The sequence below is a fragment of the Sarcophilus harrisii genome, chromosome 3 (assembly GCF_902635505.1).
Source record: "Sarcophilus harrisii chromosome 3, mSarHar1.11, whole genome shotgun sequence".
Classification (NCBI taxonomy): Eukaryota; Metazoa; Chordata; class Mammalia; order Dasyuromorphia; family Dasyuridae; genus Sarcophilus; species Sarcophilus harrisii.
Window position 1 is genome coordinate 524,030,357 of NC_045428.1, and position 25,879 is coordinate 524,056,235.

The following is a 25,879-nucleotide window of genomic DNA, read 5'->3' on the forward strand; positions in this document are numbered from 1 at the left end:
AAGTAGCATTGTATTAAGTATTTATTTTTATTCACAGGTTCTGTCCTCTGTATTGGAAGAGTTACAAATCCCCTAGAATAATAGGTTTCTTCACTTTCCTCTGTGCATTCAGCTTTCTTCTCCTCAACGAAATTGTGACTACTTTTATTACATCTGAATTCTTCTGGGATAAAGGTGTGTGACTTGAATGAACTTGAAAACTCTTAAAAACTACTTAACATGTTATCATGCACTGATTTTTCTTTTACCCATCAACTTCTTATTTTCTTTTGGCTTATTAAATACATGTGGAGACCATTAGCAGTAAACCAGTTTTAGTGGCCACCAAATTTCATAAAGTATGTAGAAGAAGCAGTAAGACTGAGCCCAGATCAGTGCAAACAAAGTCATGCTAAGGCCTCAGGAATAGGATATATATTCAACCTCCAGTTAGCCTTGGCTAATTCACTAACTGGTGACTTCTACTTAACTAGTAGTCTCTAACTTTATGCAAGGTACTGAACTCAGCAGTGATTACGAGCCAAAACTACAATCCAGAAAAACAAGTTCCCTTCTTTACTTTATCAATAAGATCTTGAAACATGGAAGAATAATCTGAAAATATCTTGATTCCTCTCAAATTCAAGCTTAATATTTAATAGGCTACTAGAAGACTAGATCCTTTTCTTGATTACAGCAATCTTTGAAGCTCTTGCCTTAAACAACTGGAACCTTCAGTATTTAATTCAAAAGACTGACTAGATATCTGAACCAACATATTGTGTGAGATGTATCACAAATATCTGCCTTCCAGCCTTTCATAGTTAACAGCTATTTCTAAACAGAAGAAAAGGAGAGAAGAGGAAGTATAAGAGCTACTAATTAAAGCTCCAAGTTTTTATTCCTTGAATTCCTTCAGGCATTCTTTCCTGTGCCACATCTCTCTGGTCCTCATTATATGTTTGCCTGTGTGCCATAGGTATAGTTTTTCCCTGTAATCTGGAGATGGAGTAATAATGGAAATATGTTTAGGTCAATATTCTAATGAAACAATCAAATTATGTAAGTATGTTGCAAGGATCTTGATAAGACTATGTTGAACTCTAACAAACACAAACTTCAAAGAGTATAATATTTCTAATACTAAAAAGATGATGCCTTAAAAATTATGCTGATCAAGAATTTTCCTTAAAAGGATTATTTTAAATTTGACTACTTCCTAAAACACACAAGATTAAAATAGAGCATTTATTGATGGAATAACAAAAGTGCTTTTCTTAAATATTCTTCAAAATACATTTGTACAACTTACAATAATATATCCAAAATAACTGTATATACAAAACATTACCTTGTTTTTATGTATGTGCTTTTTCCCCAAAAAATTACAAAGTAACTTTTTTCTTTTTTTGTCTTTTTTTCTTTTCTTTTTTTCTTTTTTTTCCTTTTTTGGCAAAATTCAACCTTAACAGAGGTGACAATTTTGAAGGTTGGATTAAGAAAATAGAACCTGAGGGAAATTGACACGCAAGAGTCAATGACAAGCAAGAATTTCTATGGGATTTTTTTGTTTTAGTTTGTTAAATAAAAATGTTCTTGAGTGATACTTTTCACATTACAAAAATAAACCAAAATGAAGAAAGGTCACTGTAAAATGACGAAAACAGGATCTGTAGACTTGCTGCTTTTAGTATTTCAAATAGCCAACAGTGCTTGTCAAAAACGAATGCAAAGATCACAGCAGTGTACTCCTTCAGTCATAGTTTTACTTTGTGTTTGGGGGGGAGGGAGGGAAAAGAGGCGGCCACATTCTAGTTTCTTCTTAATTGCTATTAATATGATTTATCTGATTTGATCTGCGATGAATTTCTTCCAAGAAGCCCTCCAATTGCTCTATTAGCATTCGCTTTTTAAACCTGTGTGAGGAAAAACAAAACAAAACACCACTTAATTAAAAGAGGATAAAGAGTACGACACTACAAGTAGAAAAATATTTTTCAAAATGGCTTATCTTAGGGACTTCAGAGACATGAGTATAAAAACAAATGTGACAAACTACTATAAAGATATCATGCTTTGCAATGACCAAATAATCATTTAAACCTGGAGGCCAATTTTAATAAAAACCAAATAAATTTATATAAATATTATTTCTAAGAATATCACATAAAATAGGGGCCCAAAATAATGACTGAAACAACAATCTTCTTGGCATACGTCAATGATGCGAACATACACAAAGCATGGACATAAGGGTAAGAAAAAATGAAATGAGCATTAGTACAATTAAATACAGGGGGGGGAAAAAAACCGTTCTAAAACTGGCAAGGTTAACATAATTAGATCAAATTGCAATAAATTCAAATCTTCCAAACCATAAGGGACTCATTATCATCTTCATCTTAAATGATCTACAAGTCTGGGATCACAGCTGCTGTAAGGAATCATCTCATCTCATCTGTAGATGAGGAAAAATAAGGCCGAGTGAGATTCTATTAACTGCCAGATGCCTCAAAGGGAGTGCGGAGTATTAAGAATCAAAAAAGCAAATGGAAATACTTCAGCTCCAAGTCCAGCACAGATTCCAGGACCAGCTTCCTCATTTTCAGATGAAGAAAAAGTGAAGAAACTTGGCCAAGATCACAAAGAGAGAGCTGGGACCAGAGTCCAAGTCTCTTGGACTTCTGCTTCCAGTACTATGGCCCTCACTCTATAAATAAGCTATCTTCCAACAAAAAGATGCTCTTTTTTCACTTACATCATTATCTGAGTAGTACAGAGGTTGCCAAGATTCCTTTCAGATTGAAAATGCAACCATTTCAAAAATTAAAAGTCAACTTAATTCATATAACTATATCAATCGCAATAATCTGATCTAGATTCATCATAGTTTTTACACTTGTGGTACAGCTAAAATTCTGGCTGACCTACATTAGTCCACTTAATTGTGACAGGGAGTTCTCACCTATAAATACATCCCATTCAATGTCTTATTTCATCAGCAGCATTTATGCTTATTTAATTACAATAAATAAGAAAAATCAAAAGTTGAAGAAACAAAAGATAACAAAACACAGACTGGAAGAGATGAAATAGTCGAAATTCTTCAAAGTCTGCTTATATATAAAAGCATTTATTCCACGGTTTCTGGGGACTTTAAATATTTTCTTTTAACTGGTAAAATTTTATTAAACAAAAAAGATGCCCATATATGGGAGTATATGTAGAATGCATATGCAAATGTCAAAGACAATCCTCTATAGAATTATATAAGCTAGACCAGTCATTTTGTTTGACAGTTTTGTTGTTCCCAGATCACATACCTTGATGCTTCTTTAATAACATTCTGTAAAAATATTAGTCTTGTTTGCAAACTGCCTTGAACATGTTTCAGTAATGTGAAGATTCTTTCATATTCTTAAAAAAAAGAAAAAAGAAAAGCAGCATTTCACTAAGTGGGTTTCATGTAGGTAACCATTTGCTAAATTATCTTTTGTAGGTGCTTGTTTTACAAAGAAATGACATACTAAAATATGAAGATAAAAATGTTAACACTTTGATTTATAATTCATAATGCACACTATACATGTATTGCTAAGGAAAATAAATGTGCACAAGAAGAAAGTAATTTATATAATATTAATATTTTGAGATGGCTCCTACAGTAATGGGTCTAAAACCATCAATTTTGTAGACATCTGTATATGTCCAACTATAACAAGATACAAATAATTTCTTTACTCAAGTATTTCTCAACTGTTAAGAAAAAAAATTTTTAAGTAAACTTGAGTGTTTGTGAGAGAGGGTAGAGAATGGATTTTGAAGCTTTATGTGTAAAGATTTAAGGTATTTCAAATGATGGACTAGATTATAAGTTTCTTGAGGGCAAGAAATTGCATACATTTTTTGTTACCTCCCAACCTTTTACAAATAGCAGATATTCAATAAATGTTTATAGAATGAGTGAATAAGTTAACTATGGTGAATTTAAAGTTACAATAATTTCTATTAAATATCTACGTACTTTGATGTAGTGGATAAAGAACTGGGCATTGATTCAAAAAGACGCAAGTTCAAAACTGACATCTCAAATATCTACTGGACTGCGTGAACCTGAGTAAGGTCATTTAACCTCTTTGCCTCAATATCCTCAACTGTAAGTTAGGGACCATAATTTCAACTACCTCTCAGAGTTGTCAAGAGGATTAAATAAGATAATAATTGCAAAGCGCATAGCACAGTGCCTGGCATAAAGAAGGCATGCAATAAATACCACTTCCTCTCCCCACACAACTGTTTTTAAGCTAAAACACTGTTCACATCCCTATGGTTATGCTTAATCATGGTATTCAACTTCAAAAGACATTTATTAAATGTCTACAATATGTATATAGCACTATGAGATGGGAGAAAAAGATTTAAGTAATACAGGACCTTGGCCTTAATACAGCCAACAAGCACATAAAGCATTATCTTAGGTACAGGTAACCTTCAAATAAATGCTTGCTGCTCACTGACTGAAATAAAAAAATATACAATGCAAAAATCACAATTTTGCTATTATTACACCTGTAATTTGGGAGAAGAATTTCAATTCCTGGAGAGGTGACTCTGCATTCAAAATGAAACTGAAAATGCAATCAAAGTCATTTAAGCTCTAAAGTTGTTCAGTACTGAGATAGATTTAGATCTGTGTCACAATTAGATTATAGCCCTCTATGGTCATATAAAACTCCATCACATCTGAGGTATATCTGTACTAGCACATACTTCTTCCTGGCTTTCGAATTTCCTTCATTATTTGTGCTTTTAATTCAATGTTGACCTCCTCGTGGCTTCTGCAATGCATCAACTTTTTCCCCTTGTTAAGTGAAGATGCTGGTATGTTATCCTCAGCACATTGTTCTTTATCTCTTGGTTCCTCATGATTTTCTAAAAATCCACCCACAGTAAGGTCATTAGTTCCTAAATGATCATGGCCAAGAGCCTCTGTATGATTGGTTGGTCGCTCCAATAAACTGACTGGAGAAGAGGGTGGTGAAAACTCAGAATCCATTGCATTTGACGCAATGTCTGATGACAGTTGGTCTGCAACATGATTCTCAACCACATCATCCACTGCCATCTCATTAGTGGTTTCTGAAGCTAAAAACAAAGATGAGAAGAGAGGTCATGAGAGGTCATAAAGACAAGGCCAAATGAGAAGTATTTAGTCAGAGACTATAAGATCATCGCCTAAGCATGGCAAACTATCCTTACACAATGACAAAGCAGCCAACAGGTTGTGTGCCTACACACATGAGCAGGCACTGTACCTTTTAGATATGGTTGGTCAGTCACTTCATATGAAAGAGAAACAACCACATAATTTGTTTTTATACTTAGTTCTGTGCTCAGTGGAATGAATATATATTTACTGACGGCATCCCCCTTACGCAGGGGGCTATGCCATACCCTGTCTCTCTCATTCTGTCCCCGGGATCTACCTGGGGCATGCTAAGAAAGAACAATTAGACTTAACCAGATATTACAATTTGAAAACAAGAGGTGATATTAGAAGGCTTGGAAAGAAAGAAGGCGTAGCATCCCCAAATGGGAACCTGAGCTCTGCTCTTCTGCCTGACTCTGAGGCAAATTCCTTGAGTTGTCTCAACTTCAGATTCTTCCTCTATAAAACAAAGGGTTCGGAAGAAATGGACTCTGAGGTCACTGTCACCTCATAATTTGTAACTTGAATTCTGATTTAACAGACTCTATGCCACCACATACACCATCTGATTCCAGATAATATTGCTCTGTGAACTAATAAATAAAATGCTGGACCTGGAGTCAAGCAGATTTGATTTTAACTCTTGCCTCATGAACATATTAGTGACGATCTAGGTCTGTTAAATATGTCATTTCTTTGTTCAGATGTTCTCATCTCTAAAGCTCTTACCTCAAAGGTAAAGAAAGCTACAATGAGATAGTAAGTGCAAAATGCATTGCAAACCTTTAAGTGATACATTAATGTTAGATATCATTATTATTATTTTAAATCTATGATGATAATTTAGCAAATTGAAACTATACCACACTATCTTTTCCTACAAGAATCACTTTTTCTTCTGTATAAGCTTTAGAAATTGTCACATTTTTAATTTGATAAATTTACAAGTCACAAATGACATTTTGAAATTGTCAAAGTCCCAAAAACAATGGCATGAATATCCAAGTGCTTAGTAAATTTTACTCTGAGGAAATGAAAAAAGTGCACATTGAAACAAATAAAAATCATCTTTAGAAGTATCTGGCGCCTAATCAAAATGACTGTATCTGATTATATAATAAAAATAACTGAAGAAGAATCAAAAAGGGAAAAAAAAGTATAACAAACTTTTGTGAAGAGGAAGAGGCTTAATAAGATCTGGCTGTGCTTGTGCAGTAGGTACAGGAGGCCCTTTTCCTCCAATATGATTGTTTGCAATTGGAGGATTCTGCTGCCTTCCTCTTAGAAGTGGAGACATACAACGACGTCTTTTGGGGATCCCTTGCATATTTGGTTCTCCAGGTCGTTTGTGTTTATTCTGAGGTCCAGATACAAATTCATCTGCTTCATCTATCATCATACCCTGTGAGTAAAACCAATAACATATTCTTATTAAACAAGAATATTGCACAATTTTTAAAAGATCACACTTAGAAAAATCAAGGTTCCAATTAAAAACATACATTATGCACCTAAAAGACCACATACTACTGCATATTCAATAACCCAATGAGAAAAAAAAAAAAACTCTTATTTTAGTCCCCAGGTGAACAAACTGAGATATGTACAAGATGGAAAGCTGAATTCCTTTAAATTCACTTTTAGTTTAAGACAATGGATGCAAATAATTCTCAATATATTACTTAGAAATACTCAAATCTTCATAAGCTTTAGAGAACATTACTCCAGTATGGACAAAATGCTATAAAAGGAAATGAGAAATGCAAAAAAGTATTATATATATATATATATTTAAATTTATGTGGAAGTACTAAGAAGCAATCAAAGAAAACTGAAGAATACAAAACAAATAATGTCCTAAATGACTATTTAAAACAAATATCAGAGAAAATGTACCATAATGGTATTGAAGTTGATTTATTCCTGGAAAAACATAAAGAATTCCTATTTACTGAAAGAATTCATACAAAAAAAAAACATGGAATACACATGGCTTCTTAGTTTTTAAAGAAAAACTATTGGGGGATAGGAGGCAGAAGTGGGGTTTTCACTTCATGATGAAATGTAGTGATTAGTAGTGAGTACACTATATAGTGGTCTGTATGAGGTTTTTCTTCTTTTAAACAAAAAGATCTTCATTATCAGATTTTGCCTATGCTAAACCCTGGTTCCTTTTATTGAAAAGGAAGTGAATAAGGATAATCAAATCAAATTTTTATTCTGCCCGACTTTTAAGATATGCATTACTATCAAGTTTCATTACTATTGGCATTTTAATTTCTATAATAAAAAGTTAACATTTTGGTTCATGTTCCAGAAATTAGTTTTTTGAAATTATACTTAAATTTGCTTTTTAAAATGGCTCCCAATTATATTAAAAAAGAAAGACTTTTAAAAGTTACCTTTTTGTCTAGCTTAAAGGGGTTCCCAAATGTATGTAGCCTACGAGGCTGGTCAGGATCAAGTTCTCTAAGAGGAGAAGGTATCTGCTTGAGGTACTCTTGGTAATTCCCCATTTGTGCTATAGGAACACTGTGCACTTGATCTAAACAAAATAGAACCAAAAGAAAATTCTGCTAAATCAATTTCATCAGACTGCATATATAATCAGTTACCAAACTATCATCAGAATAAATTCCATGTGAAATTATTAGTGTGGAAATAGTCTTCAAAATGTAAAATATGTTGTGATAATGTCTATTATAGCAATATTACTCAGGGTTTTCAGAATACCTGAATATTCTGGTAAATATTCACTGGTACAGACCTAAGTCCAATTAGAAATCCTACTATGAAAATCCATGTTCACTACCTTACATTCACACAACTTTTTAGAAACAAGAAACAAACACACAACATTTTAGAAACAAATGTCATTTAGTAAAAAGTAGAGAATGCCCTGGGATCTATGGTTAGAACTTCCTATAAAAGGTTTTTATTATAACATCACATAAGCTTTATAGTAATGATATCATGTTTGTATGAACCACAAAGGAAAAACAAATAATTAATCAGCCATCTAACCTTCATCTTGACCTTTAAGATATTTTCGGGTTGTCTTCAAAAGATTAGATCTCATCCTTGTTAAGTGATCCAAAAGATTTCGCCTGGGTATATCATAAGCATTTCTAAAGGTCTGTGGCTTCAAATCCTAAGATTAAAATTGTAAGAGAGAAAATTTAAATCAATACTTCCATAAAGTTAATAGGAAATACAGTAAACTCTCTTATCTGGGAAATGGTTAGAGAACAGAACATTCTACTTAACCAGTTTAGCCTGAAAAAAAGGGGAACAGTGTTCTGATAAGAGCTACACAATAATGCAATGGGTTGTCTAAAGTAGTAAATTTCTACCACTGGAACCACTTAAGCTGATCCTGGGTGACTACTGATCAGAGGCCTTATTAATAGTATGTTTAAGGTCTTTTCAATTTCTACATTTTATGAAATAGTTAATGGAGCTCTATGGTATTTATGAATTAGCAATTTTCAAAGAATCAGAATAAATTATTTCAAAGACAAATGATATTAATCTTTGATAACTGAAAATATTTCAAAACTGTACAGTGCCTCAGGTCTGAATATGTATGAATATTGTATGAATAACAATAATTACTGTACTGTAAACATGTGGAAGTGCTGGTAACAAAGTTCTGATAGGCAGAACATCAGATAACAGAGTTTATTGTATTCAATAACAAAGGAGCATATTTGAGGTGGTACTGTTATGTACAACAATTACCTTATTCAGCAAAGCAACTTGGAACCCAGTGTATTCCTTCATGTTGAGGTCTAGAAGTCTGTGAGGAACTTCCTCATTAATTCCCTGTAGCAGATGTTGAAAATCTTTCCTATATGCCATTGACAGATTGTGTGATCGGCTTCGGACCTTAATTCCAGTTTCCTGCACTACTTTTTTGCCTACAGATCCGATGACTCTATCAGATTCTATTTTGGCCTTAATTCAAAATAAATAGAAATTGACATGATATATTCTACACATTTTAATCAGATTATAAAAATAAAAAAAATAAATTTTAAAGCTTAGTAAAAGACTCAATAAAAATGTGATATACTATGAAAACTCATATATAAGAAACAAAAATCTCATTCACATGGTTATGTATTAACACAATTCTAAGTCATCTGAGCAAGGTAAAATTTCACATAGAAGAGCTGAATTCACTACACAATTGTTTTATTTCTTAAGACTTCCATGAAAAACAGCTACTATACTATAGGATTTATAAAATGTCACTGAACTATACATAATACTTATGAGTGATGAGGAGGGACAAAAATTTCACCAACATTTACCCAACATGACTTCTTGTCCTACACAATGAAATTTTTAATCATTTGCCAAACATCAGAGTCATATAGTTATTATAAAGATTATTAGAGGGAGGGAAAAAAAGCATTAAACAAGGAACTTTGATTTTTCCTAGTAGTCCATCAGCATTTTATAGTCAAAAGCCAATTTCCAAAGGGAAATGTCTAGTTTCCAGCTGCATAAATCCTAAAGATGTACTATATTTCATAGCACACAATAATAATTTGGCAAAAATAAAACATTTGTTGACTTAACTGACACAGTATCTTCATTTACTTTGAATTATGGCCATTGTGATAGAATTTATTTTATTGTTACTTCAAAAAATGAAAAAGAAAATCAATACATTTTAATATATGCAAAAGAAAATGAGAACATTACTTCAAATAAAAAGAAACAAAAAATTCCAACAAAAACCTCAAATTAAACATGCAATGTTCACATCAAAGAAACTAGCATGAAATTGTTAGCTCAGAAATAATTATAAAACTTTAAAATAAGACTATAAATTCAGTGCAAATAGACCACATGTACATCATCTTATCTAATACTTATGAATGACAACTTCTCATTTTCTTATAGATTTTTAAATTACTTAAATATGAAAAATTTTTAATACAAATTGGGGATACTTAGATACTGGGGGGGTACTTGAGGATACTGAGTCACTCTAATGATAACTGAATTTATATGAAGCCGAGCTATCTGAAACCAGTAAGACTGGCTCTACTCTTATTCAGTTTTAATTCCTAGTCCAAAATAGTTTCCTATCTAATGATTCTTCTATTTAGTAACATTACCTGTTGACTCAATTTTTTGAGGTATGAAATGACACTATAACTAAGTCCATATTCCACACTGTCTGCTATAAGGTTAGGTGCTCCCATCATTCTAACAGCTTTCTTCAAGGGCTAAGAAGGAAAAAAAGAAAGAAAGAAATCGGTATTCAATATTCAAACCTAACTTGATTTATTAAAATATTAAAAAAAAAAAAAACTTTTGAGGAAAAAAATCATGTCTGAAAACATAAAGCAGTCACTTTTAATCTCTCACATATTACAATAATCAAGAAAATAAAACTATGGTAGCATTAATAAAAGGAGATAAAATAATCAGGTTTAACTATGTAAAAGGCTTAACTACTGAAGACAAAAGATACCATCACATTAAAGGCCACCCTTTCAAATTATTCTATATTTAGGGGAATAGAAACTCCTATCTTTATTCACTTATGAATAAATCCTACAGGAATCCTACAACAATCCTACAACAATATGCAGCCCAATCCCAGTTGTTGCTATAGAGATATGGTGGAAATGGAAGTGTCTGCCGGGTCTATGGCATTATCAGGATAGACTAAAATCTCCCACAGCTTCTTTCCAAGGTCAAAATTATGTTGGTTCAGGACACAGAGAACTTGGTTTCAAATACCAATTCTGTCACGTAATCCTACATTTGTGACTTTGATCAAGCCACAACTTCTCTACAACTCTAAACAATGGCCCAGATGCACTCTAAGGGCCCTGCCACTGCTGGACATTCTAAGTTACAAATTCTCATTTCATGAGCAGGACCAGGAGATCATTATATACTTCAACAACAATACTATATGATGACCAGTTCTGATGGACCAGGCCATCCTCAGCAACGAGATCAACTAAATCATTTCCAATGGAGCAGTAATGAACTGAACCAGCTACACCCAGAGAAAGAACTCTGAGAGATGACTAAAAACCATTACATTGAATTCCCAATCCCTATATTTATGCACACCTGCATTTTTGATTTCCTTCACAAGCTAATTGTACAATATTTCAAAGTCTGATTCTTTTTGTACAGCAAAATAACAGTTTGGTCACGTATACTTATTGCGTATCTAATTTATATTTTAATACATTTAACATCTATTGGTCATCCTGCCATCTGGGGGAGGGGGTGGGAGGTAAGAGGTGAAAAATTGGAACAAGAGGTTTGGCAATTGTTAATGCTGTAAAGTTATCCATGCATATAACTTGTAAATAAAAGGCTATTAAATTAAAAAAAAAAAAATTCTCATTTCACTAGGAAGTATTACCAGAAGAAAAGGCAAAGTGGCATCAGAATAGGTGAACTTCATAAAATCTTGGCATTACATAGCAGAATTCTGGTTATCGTTTTAAAATGATATTTAGCAATGTTTTTAATGTTAACAATTTTTGAGTTTGCTACATCAACTAAAGTTTTAGAGTGGAATTACCTTCATTTATGTTTCAAATAACCCAAATAAAACTTATTTGAACCACTCACTTGAAAAGTTACTCAAGGTTTTGTGAAATATATGTTCAATATAAATAAACGACTATATGCTATTCCAAAGAAGGATCAGTGGAATGCCCATATTTACTTTGAATATGACATGCTTAAATTTTCTAATTTTTATAGGCCACTGAGCAGCTCCAACACTCATTTTCAAAGCCCTGATAAAATTTTTAATATTTTATATTGGTGTTCATTTAAGTATAACTTCAACATATCTAAAATTATCAATAACAGAATTACAGCTAGGAAGAATTCAAGTTTATTCTACTCAGGTAACCAAATTCAACTTTTTGGCTTCCATTCTCATCTCACCAATCCTCGCATGAAATTTTCTAGGTAACCAAGGCAATTTTATGCAAATATAGTCTACTTTATGAAGACACACACATTCACCTCAGAAATGGTGGATTAGCCAACTAGCTTTTCTCACTAGAGAAAGTGGGCCAAATTCTGAGGCTCAGAGTTCAGCAACATATCCATGCATGGGAGCGTAGTTAATAAGCATAAGCTGAAATTGAACCCAGGCACCTTGACCCCAAATCTACTATATCAATTCACTATAAATTTCTAAATACTTTCCTTTGAAATTACTATACAATGGTCATCTAATCTTAAAATGCTAATCTTAAACATAAAACTTTTATTATAAAACAAATCATTTATTATGTAATTGGCTCTCCATTAAAATCTTAAAAAAAAACTTTATTATCTTACCCCAAGATAGTAGGGAGGCATGGTCTTCAAATAACTTTCAAATGACTGTCTCCATTTTATTGTTGGCTTTGCTTTATGCACCTTGAACAAGTCATCTAAAAATGTATAACAAAGAGATACCACTACCATTAAGTATTTAGAAATAAAAAATTCATTTCCAAATTTATTATTTTAAAAATATGTACCTTTAGATTTCTAAGAAGCTAAGCCAGACATAAGTCTGAACCCGTTATCAGTCAATAAAATTCTTGATTTCTAGTCTTTTATCTTAGAAAGACATTTTAAATGCAGATTGAAATATGGGAAAAAATTCTAAGCAACTATAAAGCTAAGTTTTATTAAATGAAATATTGCAAAAAGACAGGGTTACAAAAATGCAGTGAAAACCCATTAAAATACATCACCCAAATATTGAAGATCTAGATATAATGGATCCCAAAAGTTACCAATAAAAGGGAAAGGGTTCGCCACAGAATATATAGATAATAATGCTATAACCACCATTATTTCGTCTGAGATGACTAAGAAGGGGATCAGCTCTAATGGTTGTGCTGTTTAGCATCAATATTAGAGATAAGCCAACAATTCTAGATAAGCCAACAATTCTAAATATTTACTATCATTATTTGGGGTCAAATAAAACTTTGATTTTTAATATCTGTCAGAGAAAAATAAGGCAGTTAAAATCATGTAAAAGAAAACATTTTCAAATTAAAGCACACCTATACACACACACATATATATAAACCATTTCATTTTATAGAGATACAATCAATTGTTTTGAATTTCCTCTGATTAACTCATTTTCAGTGACTGTATACATTTCCAAAAGAATGATCAGATTGTTAATGTCAGAAGAAAAATCAATAAAAACTCTCAAAATTCGTTTTTCAAAAAGTACTTTTTCATATACTGAAGTACAGGAAGTTTTACAAATATTACTTACCTAAAAGAGGAAGGAGGACTGGATAATTATAAGGCATCACAAACAAATTGACACAATTCAATGCTGTACTAGCTTTCAAGTAACCAAAAGGATGACCAAGTTCACTATATTTTGCACTATTGCTCACATATACCTGTTAAAAAGAGTCATAAAAACTTGATAAAATTGATCAACATTGATTGAATTTATTGCTATTAATAATTCATCAGTTAATTTTTAAAATTTATTATGTATTTAATGTTTAGCTTACCTGCCAACAGGTTTGAGGAGATTTCCTTTCCAGGATAAACTGAGTCAGTGGTGAGGGTTCTAATTCATATTTGTCAAAAGGCAGTTTATCAATAACCATTGGTTCACAGTCAGTACAAGAAAACTTCACCACAGGGTGTGATGTCCGAGGTGGCTAAACAGAAAAATGTAATTATCATCATCAAAATACTTTAAACAACTCAAGCATTCTCAAGGAAATGTATCAAGAACAAAAATGCTATATTTTATAAATATATATTTATATATAAATTAATATATTATATTATATATAGCTATAAAATAATGGAGTTGAAACAAATAACCATTAAAGGTTCTTTCTAGCTCTAAATCTATAACCAATCTTATAATTTACTTATGACATTTAATAATGCAGCTAAATTGCATACCCAGAGGAATAAAGATAATATTCCTTTCTAGTATCAAACATTTTCTCCTTTCACTATTATCAATCTCTGTTCCTTAAAAATCCCAAAATAAGAAAAAACTTGCATTTCATAGAAAAATCTTTTTAAAAAGTTACATGGGGACAGAAAAGTTACATGGGGACAGAGGAGGAAGTAAACAATGAAGGACGCGTCCTTAAGGATACTTAAGACAGTTTTATTAAAGAAATCAAGATAATTTGTCTAGAATTAGTTATAAAGATGACTATAATAACTATGTTATTACATAAAACATATACTTCTTAATGACAGACTAAAATATAATTTGACAACAATGTGGTAAATAAAAATCAGCTGCTATTTTATAAGGAATAAATATCCTCCTGTTAATAATGAAAATCACAATCAAAATTCCTACTATTTATTATAATGGCAACACCAGTATCTAAGTGTCAGCTCTTCCAAAATTATTAGTTTATTAAATATTTGTTCCTAGTAAAAATCCAAAACATTGCCTTATGTAGAAAACAGGAGCTGTTTATAATCTTATTTTTTTTTTAAAGATTGTCTTCAAACCCATGAAATCTCTTTCAATTAAAAAACATGAAATGATCAAGAAAGCATTAACTTTACTATTTTTGAGGATCGATGGAAATTAAGATGGGGACTATTATTCTCAAAGGCAGTAAATACATCTAACTCCACAATTACTTTCACCAGCAGTCCTATTGCAACTTCTTTGATTCACTTCGTTTCCCCTTCAGTATAGCCACATGCACATTGACTGACTGACAGACAGACAGACACACACACACACATTTTCATTGCTTTAGTTTTCCTTAACAGCCTAAATTTTACCCTTCCTTTCACTTCATTTCTAGACTGTGATATTCAACCCAATCCAACTATCATTAATTAAGTTTCTACTATGTGCAGGGTCTGCTAGGTTCCAGGAATACAAAACCAAGACAAAAAGCTATCCTGAGATAACAGTTCCACACAACTAACTGCCTATGGACAACTCTAGCTGGATGCTGCATGTGAGAACACAGGAAGCATACACTCTAAAAGCAACCTGATTAGGCTCTCCCACTTCCATTAATGGAATCATCATTCTCCTAGTCCCTCAGCCTGGAACTCTTTATTCAAGATTTGATTCTTCCTAGATCGTTGGATTTAAGTATCAACTGCCATAAAACCTTTTGAAATACTGTTCTAACTTTCCATTCCTTCTTTCTGCCACACCTGCATTACTTTGTTTACAGACCACCATTAACAACTTGCCAACCTCCAGGCCCCTTCTCTTCCTCCCAATAATTAACATACAAAATCCTCCCAGCTAAAATAATAACAAAAATAGATATAGATATAGCTTCCCAATACCTACTGAATAAAGTCTAAACACGTTAGCCTTTCACATGCTGGGTCAATTCCTTTCACATGCTGGGTCAATATTAACTTTTCCATAAATCCACTATCTCCATCACACCAAAATGAACCTATGAACCCTACACCAAACTGGACTCATCATTTCTAGCAATTAACACTTCTCTTTCCATACCTGTGTGCCCACACTGTAATTCTTAAAGTTCTACCTGTGGAAATAGCAGTTCAAGACCCAGCTTAAAAATAACTTGATTTACAGTCAGCTCCAATGGAAGTCATCTGTGCTCCCCCTTCTAGTGTCCCATTATATACCATTTATGGTACTGACTCATAGATATCTGTGTTCATGTTTTATCTGCAAGAATATTGGTTCTAGGTCTGAGGTGTGCTACTAACTTTCTATGTGACCTTAGACACAGTGATTTATTTCTATGAATCAGTTTTCCTCATCTAAAAATGAGAGTATGATAGTTTTTAAGATTTCCTTCTCTCTTCCCTGTAATAGGCTGAGGCTTGAGTTGATGCACTGAGATCCCAAGCACGTGAGGCTAAATAGTAAGTGGACTATATTAATATACATGCATAATATATATTAACACATTTTATATATATACGTATAATTAATTTATACTTTATCTATTTTCTATTAATATACATATTAATATACAAGAATGGCCCCCACCCACTCTCTGTGCAAGTCCTGATGTGTTGTATAGGAAATGACGATTTTGGTGGGTAGAGGCAGGGAGAGAGGAAGAGAGCTACTAGGGGAGATTGGGGCTGGGTTCTGGTCTAGCTAGCTTCTTGACTCAGCTGCTGACATTGCTAATGCCGATTCCCTTCTACCTCCGACCTTTCATCTCTGCTAAAAATAAAGATTGACGATTTTCCCATAACCTGAACTCCTGACTCCGGCTGATTTTAAAATACGCGGCCATCACACCTCCCAACTTATGATTTTATTAAATTATTTGTTTCTTAAGCACAAAGACCTTGATTATCTACTCCCTAAACACAGATCTGCCTTTGATACCATTCAGGGAATCCTGTTGTTGTACTCTATATATGAACTCAACAAATATGCTAGTTATGAATAATTTTGTAAAACAGTGTAATGAACCAAAAATACAATAGTGCGTGTATTTCTGGTTATTATACCACAGGGGAAAAAATGCAATGGATTCATAAAAGTCCTAGAGGAAGCATAAAATTAGCATAAAATGATTAAGGGCAACTGAGGGACTTCCCTTTTAAAGACAAACTTGAAAGCTTAAATGTTAACAATGACGATGTAACACTCAAGAGAAAGAAGGAAACATTCTGAAGTCACCTGTTTTCTTATAATGATCAATGCAACCCACCCCAGGGAGACGACGAGCACAGAAGTGAGGACTAATCTCAAAATATTAGAAAGAATAAGTATTAAAGTCTGCTTCCCCCCCTCTTTTTTAAAGAGGGTGTTCAACTAAAGCTTTCTTCAGAGAGATATCCTCAATCTTATAGATACCGACTCCATAATCTTATGGCAACTCTTCTCACAATTTTTTTTTCCCTCAAGCTGCTTATTAATAACTATCACTAACATTTGCTAAATGACACTGTAATAATAAGTACAATGGATCAAGTAGATTTGGTTGGGTTAGATGAACTTTAACATCCTTTCCAACATTAAGAATGATTGTACAATGTTCCAAATGATGATTCTGTTCCTCCATATTCAAAGATTTAATTATTTAATTCACATATCAGAGTTATATGAAAAGAAAATGTTAAGATATAGGAGGGATGACCTAATCTTATGATTTTATAAATGAGAAAATTAAGCCCAGAAAAACCAGCAGAAAGGGAACTTGCTTAAAATTACAGAGTTAAGTGAGTAATGAAAAAACAGGGGAGAAACAGACTCCAATTCCCACTCCTGCAGTTATTTCACTATATCGATTCCACTAATACATTATTCCCTGATAAAGACACCTTGTTCTACTATGTTAAACAAACAATGGGTGGTAAAGAAAATGATGGCATCTTTCCACTAAGTATAACTTTTAAATCAGGGAATTTCTCACTTCCAATTATCTAATAGGTGACACCATGAAAAATAAGAGGAGCTTCTCATTCAAATATTCTTCGTTATTTACATACAATGATTAAAAAGGAGTCACTTTTGCTTAGCATGACATAATGGAATACAGTTAAGTGACTAGTCCGGGGTCACATAGCTACTAAGTGTCTGAGGCCAGATTTGGATTCAAGAAGATGAGTCTTCCTGACTCTAGGCCAGGCACTTATCCACTGTGCCATCTAGCTGCCCTGTATCTACATACATACATATGCATATAAATACAAGCAAGCAAAATTTTATTTATATAAACAACTATCTTATTGTCTAGAAACCTTCCTAAAAATGAGAGAACAAAAAATCACAATGTTCTCCCTCAGGAAGTCAAGGTCCCCCATTCCTGAATAAGTATTTTCTATGTGTTGCAGAGGGGAGGTTTGCATTAAGTACTTCTGAAATATATTCTAATGGAGATTTGGTGAAATTTTAGAAAATATTTATTTGCATTCATTGATATCATGAAGGAACTCAACTTACTTTTGAATGAAAATTTGCATTCAAAAGTAAGTTGAGTTCCTTCAGGTTATCAACACTATCTTCATTTTCATTACTTAATTGTGAACTCACACTCAGGTTTTGTATAAACTAAAGCTTGTAGTGGGGATAAAGGGAAATATAACCTGAAATACTGAAATCAAGTTTAAGATACAGATCTAAGGAGCATACATTTTTGCATTTGTGGTTATGTATTCAGATGTCAAAAATAAAAATTTTAAGCATAATTTTAGTTTATAAAGTAAAAAGATTATGCTTTTCTACCATTACTCCGTAATGAACAATTTGGTATACTAATTATCCTTAAAGAGCTTTGACCTCTAAAATACCCCTCTATTAGAATGCATTTCACCTCAAAAGAGAACACCTTTTTACTTGTCTTATTTACATGTATTTACCACCTATCCTTTAAAATGAATATGATGTAACAAGAAGAGAAGTATTTTCACATGCTCCTTCACTACATTATTTCTAACACTTACTAATGTTGGAGAATTTTGATCTGGCCAAAAGGATTCTGGAACAGGCCAGTGACCTATTGGAACCCCAGTTTTAGGGTTTGGTCTGACGTAAATAAGCTTATGACAGCTGTGCCAAGGTTGAGATCCAAAAGGTCTTGATAGTTCTGTCTGTCCATCTGTAGTTAAAAAGTATTAAAAAAAAAAAATGCATTTATGATTAAATTTTGACACATAAATTTACATAGGAAAATCAAACTATGAATCTCCAAACAATTTTTGTTACTGTGTAATAAAATACTCAAGACCAACTAAAACTAAACTGTGGAACACTACTTCTTATAGCTCAAATTCTATACTACAGCATTAAAATTCTGTGGTTATCAAACCTGCAAAACGTCTTATCACCTATTTTAAGAGATCACTTCTACTAACAACTTTCAGACTTGAGATAGATCCTTTAAAGCCTCAAAGAAAACAAAGGTAAAATTTTGCCTGTAGAGTTCTCTCTTCACCCACTCATGGCTTTTTTAAAAAGTCTAAAAAAATCTTTTTTGCTTATAATCTTAAGAGACTGAGTCCAGATGAAAGTTGCCAACAGGTAAAGAAATAGATCTAATAGTTCAAGGCTCATCTCTGACCTTTTGAATCCAAACAAATGAATGGATTTTTCCAGTCAATATAACAAGTAGGTTGTGGAGAAGTTGGTCCTTCTTATCTAGTTTATATAAACACTCTTTTGGTCATCATTAAAGTTTTAACATTTTCGCATTTTGCCATTCTAAAATAATTTCTCAGTTCTAATTTTACAATTGACAATGTCTACTTTAAAATTCTACAACGAAATTACAGTACCTTCTATGGGGGAAGGATCTGGTCCTGCTTTTTCAAAGTTTATCACAACCCCACTTTGCACCTTTTGCACCAAGGACTCCAGACACTGATTAAGCATTCGTGGAGAACATACAGAATATGAGCGGCCTAAAATACAAAAGCAAGGCAGAAATTAGTTAAGCACCCAAGTCCTTGCCTTTACCAGACAGATCAAGAGCTGTTAATTGAGAATTTTTCTAAATTACATCCTTCCCAGAGGCAAACATCCTACTCTGCACAGAGGGTATTTAATACTAACTGAATGAAATGACCACCCCTCTTCATATATTCCTAACAATCAATTTAAACTCATTTTACTTTATTCAAAAATTTAATAAATAATCATCATTATTCACACAATATGCATTTTAGAAATTTTTTCTAACTTAATTTTTGGACCAGGAACTGTGAATTCTCCCCACCACAATCCTATCATAAATTACATATTATTGGACATTACAAACATCATATATATTTCCTATAATGGCTACATGATAATTAGAATTATAAACAAACAAAAACTTGAAGTAAACCAAAGCTAAGAATATTCAATTCAATTTATCATTTATCATGTCAATCACACGTAAAGCACTGGGGAAAAATCAAAGCTATCAATTAAAAACAATTACATAACATCTTAAGGTACACAAAATGTATTCCTTACAAAAATCTGGAAAGATATAGGATGAAACCATTTATCTTCTTTTTCAAATAAGGAAACTATAACAGAAAAACTTCTGCCAATAAAAACTTGTCTACATAATGTTTTGGGATTTATAAAGTTCTCTCTATACATTATGTGTTAATTGATCCTCATAAGAACTCTGAGGAAAGTGCTACAAATATCAATCTCCAATTTAACAGATGAGGAAACCTAAGGATCAAAGAAGTTAGTTGACTCAGGAAGAGTCGCAGAATAAAGTCTGAGGCAGAATTTGAATCCTGGTCTGTCTCCAACTCCAGCACCAACAGGCTACCTGCCTCTCACAGCTACTGACTAGCTATAATATACTTAGTGTAAAAAAAAAAAATTAAAAAAAATCAGGATTTGAACCCAGGTATCTATATTTCAAGTCCACCATTTAGTTAAAGGGTCATAGATTTAGAGCAAGAAAGAACCCCAGAAATCATCTATCACATGCCTAGGAAACCCAAGGGAGCACATGACATGAATGGGATTCAAACCCAAGTGTTCTTTCCCTTATGCTGCTTCCTCTAAGTCCTTGCACATCCAGACCTCAGTCTTGTGGAGCACAAGGAACTACAATGATGAAACCATAATAGGAGCCAGATTGGGATGGGCAAAGGAAATAAACCTTTACAAAATATTTACAATGTACCAGGCACTGGCGAGTACTTCACCCCAACAAACCTGGGAAGTAGACTCATTTTACAGTTGAAGACACAGACAAGGTTAAGTGACTTGCCCAGAAGCATGCAGTAAGCGTACAAAGCATGGTGACTTCGTGACTCTAGGACCAGCACTCTGTCGACTATGCTCCCTGGCTAACTTTAAGCCTTTAACTTAAATGTAATGGAAGGAAAAATATTTAAGCCATTAAACAACTATTCCAAATCGCTCCCTCCAAAAATGCATTTTATCTTTATTGATGATTTTTCAGCCAAGACCAAATGACCACTTGTTAGAAATAAATTTCTTGTGCAGATATAAATTGGCATGGCACTTCAGAAGTCCTTTCCAGTTTTTAGACTGTATGTTAAATGGGCTTTTTAAAATTTAATTTTGTTTTTTTTAAGTTTATTTTCAAAACATATGCATAGATAATTTTCAACATTCACACTTGCAAAACTTTTGTGTTCCAAATTTTTTTCCCCTCTCCTAGATGGCAAGTAATCCAGTATATATTAAACCAGTACGATTTTTCTATACAGATTTCCACAATTATCATGCTGCACACATATATACACACATATACATACACACACATTTGGGGAACAGGGAGAGTGGACAGATTTTTGCCACAACTGAGATATTTAAACATAAGCCCCATCACAAACTCCTCTTTTTGCATTTTCAAGACGTTTTTGGATATAATTCCTAGTAGTTCAAGGAAAAACTTAAAATATCAGAGCAGATCATATAACAATCAAGAAATCCAATAAGGAACCATAATAACTTGATGTTATCCATTTCAAAACTGCATTGAAATGTGTTCTACAAGCACCCAGCAACAGAAGAGAGGGCTAACCCTCCAGAAAAGTCAGACCTCACTTAACCACCTTCCAGACTGGCCAGATACATGTAAGCCTGCAAATTTTTCCATCTACAGTCAGTGAGAACAGAGCATTTCCAAAAAAAAAAAAAAACTTCCAACAAGGTAGGAAGTTTGGGGAATCTCAGAAGGGACCAGTAGACAGAAACTATAAGAAGCCGAGGCCAGTCTGCTCATTGGAGGTACGAAGACTAAGACAGCCCAGACCCTTAGCACTCTGAAGCACATCTTACTGTGGGAGAGGGAAGGGTTAGCATAGGAACCTACTATAACAAGATTGAGGCTTACAATGAAAATAAAATAAAATAACATACCTTGTTAAAACTAAATATTAAAAAAACTCTGACTTTTAAAAGGAAGAGGTTTTCAAGTATTCTTGAGGAAAAGACCAGCATTTACAAAAAACTATGAGATAAATGGCAGCAGTAGTATAGCACTTTTAAACTTTGCAGCACTTTACAAATAGATCATTTCATCCCCACAACTCTTGAAAGTAGATATCATTATTATGATCCCTATTTTATAGATGAGGATACTGAAGCCAACAGCAGTTAAATGACTTGTCCACAGTCACACAGCTAATAAGTTTGAGGACAGATCAGAACTCATCCCCCTGATCCTAGGTCACTCCTCCACGAACTAGGCCATCTAGCTTCTTCACAAGATGGTGAAAGGCTAATATTCTAATATGGGGAGAAGAAAAGGTCCCTTCAGAAACTTAATGCTTTCAATGTCTAGAGAGTTAAATAAGCAAAGGGGGATATATAAAGGTGAACTGATTCAATTCTAAGGGTTTTAAAGGGGGAAGAGAAGGTGAAAAAAGGAAGCAAAAGAGTGTAATTTACAACCCATCACTGAGATTCATGAGAATTGTTCAGTCATCTCTCCTGTCCAATTCTTCATGACCCCATCTGGAGTTTTCTTGGCAAAGCTACTAGAATGTTTGCCATTTCCTTCTCCAGCTCATTTTACAGATGAGGAAACTGAGGCAAACAGGAAAAAGTGACTGGCCCAGGATCACACTGCTAGTAAGTGCCCAATTTGAACTTATCCTGCTGACTCCAGGCCCACCATACTGTGCCATCTAGCTATCCTCAATAATAAATATATAAATATGAAGAGATGGTGAAAAGGGGGAATTCAGATGAACCAGATATTTAAAATTAGGAACTCAATTAGGAATTAAAATAAATGTTTAAAAAAAATGAAATAGCTGAACAAATTATGGTAATTGAATAATGGAATATACTGTATTGTAAGAAATGATTTAAAAAAAAAAAAAAAGATAATTTCAATGACTCCTGAGAAGCAGGATGTGATATAAAATAAAATGAAGAAAGGAAAAATAACAATATTGTAAAGCAAAACAATTTTAAAAGACTGTAAGTACTCTGTGATCAAAGTAATGACTATCTACATCTCCAGAGGACTAGCATGCTACAACATGTTAGAGAAGTGATAAATTCCAAGTTTGTTCTTGGAGTAGGAAATAAAACATTTTTTCACTTGGCCATTATGTGATTTACTTTGACTGTGCTTATGATATTACAAAGTTTGTCTTTTTCTTCTCTACTGTGAAAGGGAAGAATTTAAAGGACAATAATAGTGATAAAAAAATTAAAAAAGAGGAAAAAAAGTTTAAAAAAAAAAAAAAAAAAAGAGCCACTAATAGACTTGTGATGGAAAGAGCCATCTGCATCCAGAGAGAGGACTATGGGAATTAAACATGGATCACCTTTTTGTTGTTTCCTTTTTTTTCTTTCTCATTTTTTTCCCTTCTGATCTGATTTTTCTTATACAGCATAATTGTGGAAATATGTATAAAAGAATTGTACATGTTAAACTTATTTATACTGGATTACTTGTTGTCTAGGAGAGTGGTGAGGGGTATAGGAAGGGAAAAAAGTTTGGAACACAAGGTTCTGCAAGGGTGAATGATGAAAACTATTCGCATGTTTTTTCATAAATAAAACAGTGTGTGTGTGTGTGTGTGTGTGTGTGTGTGTGAAGAACCATTGAAATTTTTTAGAAGTATCTGTTTAAGATAACAGGCAAGCAGGGCAGTTTTGGAAATAATGGATAAAATTTAATAAATTATTTTTAAAGTAATGTGAAATAAAAGAGTTTCCTATACAATCCTTTTTTTGTATTCCACTACATAGATGAAAAATCTCTTTATTTTGGAGTTTAGCTCAATATAAAAGTAAAATAATAAACACTAAAAGGAAGGTTTTAATATGCATTTCTTAAGTAGATATTTGCCGGGTAAAACTACTAGAACATAACCTGAAAAGCCTAAGAATCTGAAAATCTACCTAATAAGCAATAATTAAAAACCTTATCTTTTTGTTGTTATAAATTCAATAGAGCTTGGGTCCTTTTCACAAAGGCAGTCAATATTAGTTGAAAGACTTAATATTAAAGTTCTCAAAGTAGTCATAATCTATGCATTTAATATATATGACCTTTAGTAAAAAGTTATTTTGAAAAATAGCAACACTATAGTCAAAAATGAAACAGACACCTTTGCTTAGAGAACAAAATATAAATCAAGCACTAGTGTAGATTAGAAATGGTATCTGTACCTGTACCTTGTTCATTGAGTGTTCTGGTGAAAACAACCCAAATTAATAAAATTAATTTCATAAAACCAAACTTATTTGAAAATTGAGCTACAGTACTCAAAATGATGGAGTTGTTGTTACCTAACATAGGAGAATGTGAGTGGAGATATTGGCAACACTCACTTATGGTCAAGCTTACTATGGTGACATTAACAGTGTACTATGGTGACATTAAAAGATGTTGCCGAAATCTCAGAAGGCCTCTTTACTATTCCACTGTGACTTGTTTCATGATAGCTCTGTAGTATCCAAAGTAATGCCAGTCACAAGAGAAGGGCAGACACATAAATATAAATACATAGCGTAAAACAAGACCCACTAAGGTATATAAACTCTAGAGTAGTGTTGTAATTAAGACCAGGAAAGCAAAAGAACAAAAATTCTAGTTTTTAAAATGAGCTAACAATGAAGGGTTAAAAAATGAATTTATCTAACCTAGCTAAAGTTAGGGTTAGGCCTTCCTTCTCATACATAAAAAAGTGACAAAGAGCAGCATTCCTCTATTCCCATTACTGTCAGATTAACTAGAAAGATGTTAAATTTTACAAATAATTTTTAACATTCTATACTTCCTAAGAGACTAAAATACAAGACCAGAGAACGTTGTAGGTTCATCTGTTTGGGGGGAGTTAAAAAAGGGGGGGTGGGGGGGAAGGGTTTGCAAGCGATAGCTACTTAGCAAAAATTGTTTTAATACAGAATTGCCTGAAAAGGGGAAGGGAGTAGGGGTAGGAACAGGCATCTATTAAGAGTCTGTGTAATAATACTGTCCTAATAGCCATATAAATATTATCTCATTTGATGCTCACTATAAGATTGTGAGGTAGGTCTTATTATCATCTCCATTTCACAATTGAGAAAACTGAAGCAGAGATAAGTCATCTCCCCAAAACATAATAGTTACCAAGTGTTTGAGGCCCCATAGAATCTCATATATTTTCCTGACTTCAGGCCCAACACTCTACCCAGTATGCCAGCTAGCTGCCTAAGTGGAAGAGACATTTATTGAGTAGATACCCTTAATCTTCCTTCTGTCATTCTATAATTGTATCACTGAGATGTACAATCCTGAATTTATTAGAAACTAAAAGTCATCACTCTAAATATTCCTACAATATTTCTAATTCTGAGAGAGAGATGAGGGGAAGAAGAGTAGGGGAATAGGAGAGGAATGGGAAGGGGGGGGGGGCAAAAAAAGGTGAGAGAGATACAGAAAATTTCAAACTATATACATGGCATATTACAATCTTTGGATCTTTCAATCTAATAAATTAAAAAAAAACTAAAAAGTTAGTTGTGTATATCTTAGGTAATATTAGAAACACAATGAGCAGTTATCTAATTATCTTTAAAAAGAAGAGATTGAACTATAAAATCTCTAAGGTTTCTTCAAGCTTTAAATTCTATGACCTGAGGTTTCAATAACTGTCAGGCCTGCAAAAGGCTCAGCATAATACAAGATTAAAATAAAAAAATAAAATGCAATTCTTGAAAATATATGCACATACAACAATTGGGCAGGGAGGAACTAAGATGGCAGAGTGAAGGCAGGGACTCAG

General features: G+C 33.0%; 1 protein-coding gene across 2 annotated transcripts in view; it reads right to left on the reverse strand.

The window, feature by feature from the left end:
• Positions 1 to 1,213: 1,213 nt before the first annotated feature.
• INTS6 (integrator complex subunit 6) overlaps positions 1,214 to 25,879 on the reverse strand; it is an 84,716-nt gene continuing 60,050 nt past the window's right edge. For both annotated transcript variants that reach the window (XM_031961961.1, XM_031961962.1), the window contains 13 exons: positions 19,445 to 19,570; positions 18,614 to 18,768; positions 13,729 to 13,881; positions 13,479 to 13,611; positions 12,533 to 12,627; positions 10,321 to 10,431; positions 8,930 to 9,145; positions 8,213 to 8,339; positions 7,591 to 7,733; positions 6,356 to 6,590; positions 4,750 to 5,124; positions 3,303 to 3,396; positions 1,214 to 1,895 (listed from right to left, as the gene is read on the reverse strand). In XM_031961961.1, the coding sequence (XP_031817821.1) occupies positions 1,802 to 1,895; positions 3,303 to 3,396; positions 4,750 to 5,124; positions 6,356 to 6,590; positions 7,591 to 7,733; positions 8,213 to 8,339; positions 8,930 to 9,145; positions 10,321 to 10,431; positions 12,533 to 12,627; positions 13,479 to 13,611; positions 13,729 to 13,881; positions 18,614 to 18,768; positions 19,445 to 19,570 (2,057 nt within the window). In that variant the 3' untranslated portion in view covers positions 1,214 to 1,801. The remainder of the gene's footprint in view (positions 1,896 to 3,302; positions 3,397 to 4,749; positions 5,125 to 6,355; positions 6,591 to 7,590; positions 7,734 to 8,212; positions 8,340 to 8,929; positions 9,146 to 10,320; positions 10,432 to 12,532; positions 12,628 to 13,478; positions 13,612 to 13,728; positions 13,882 to 18,613; positions 18,769 to 19,444; positions 19,571 to 25,879) is intronic.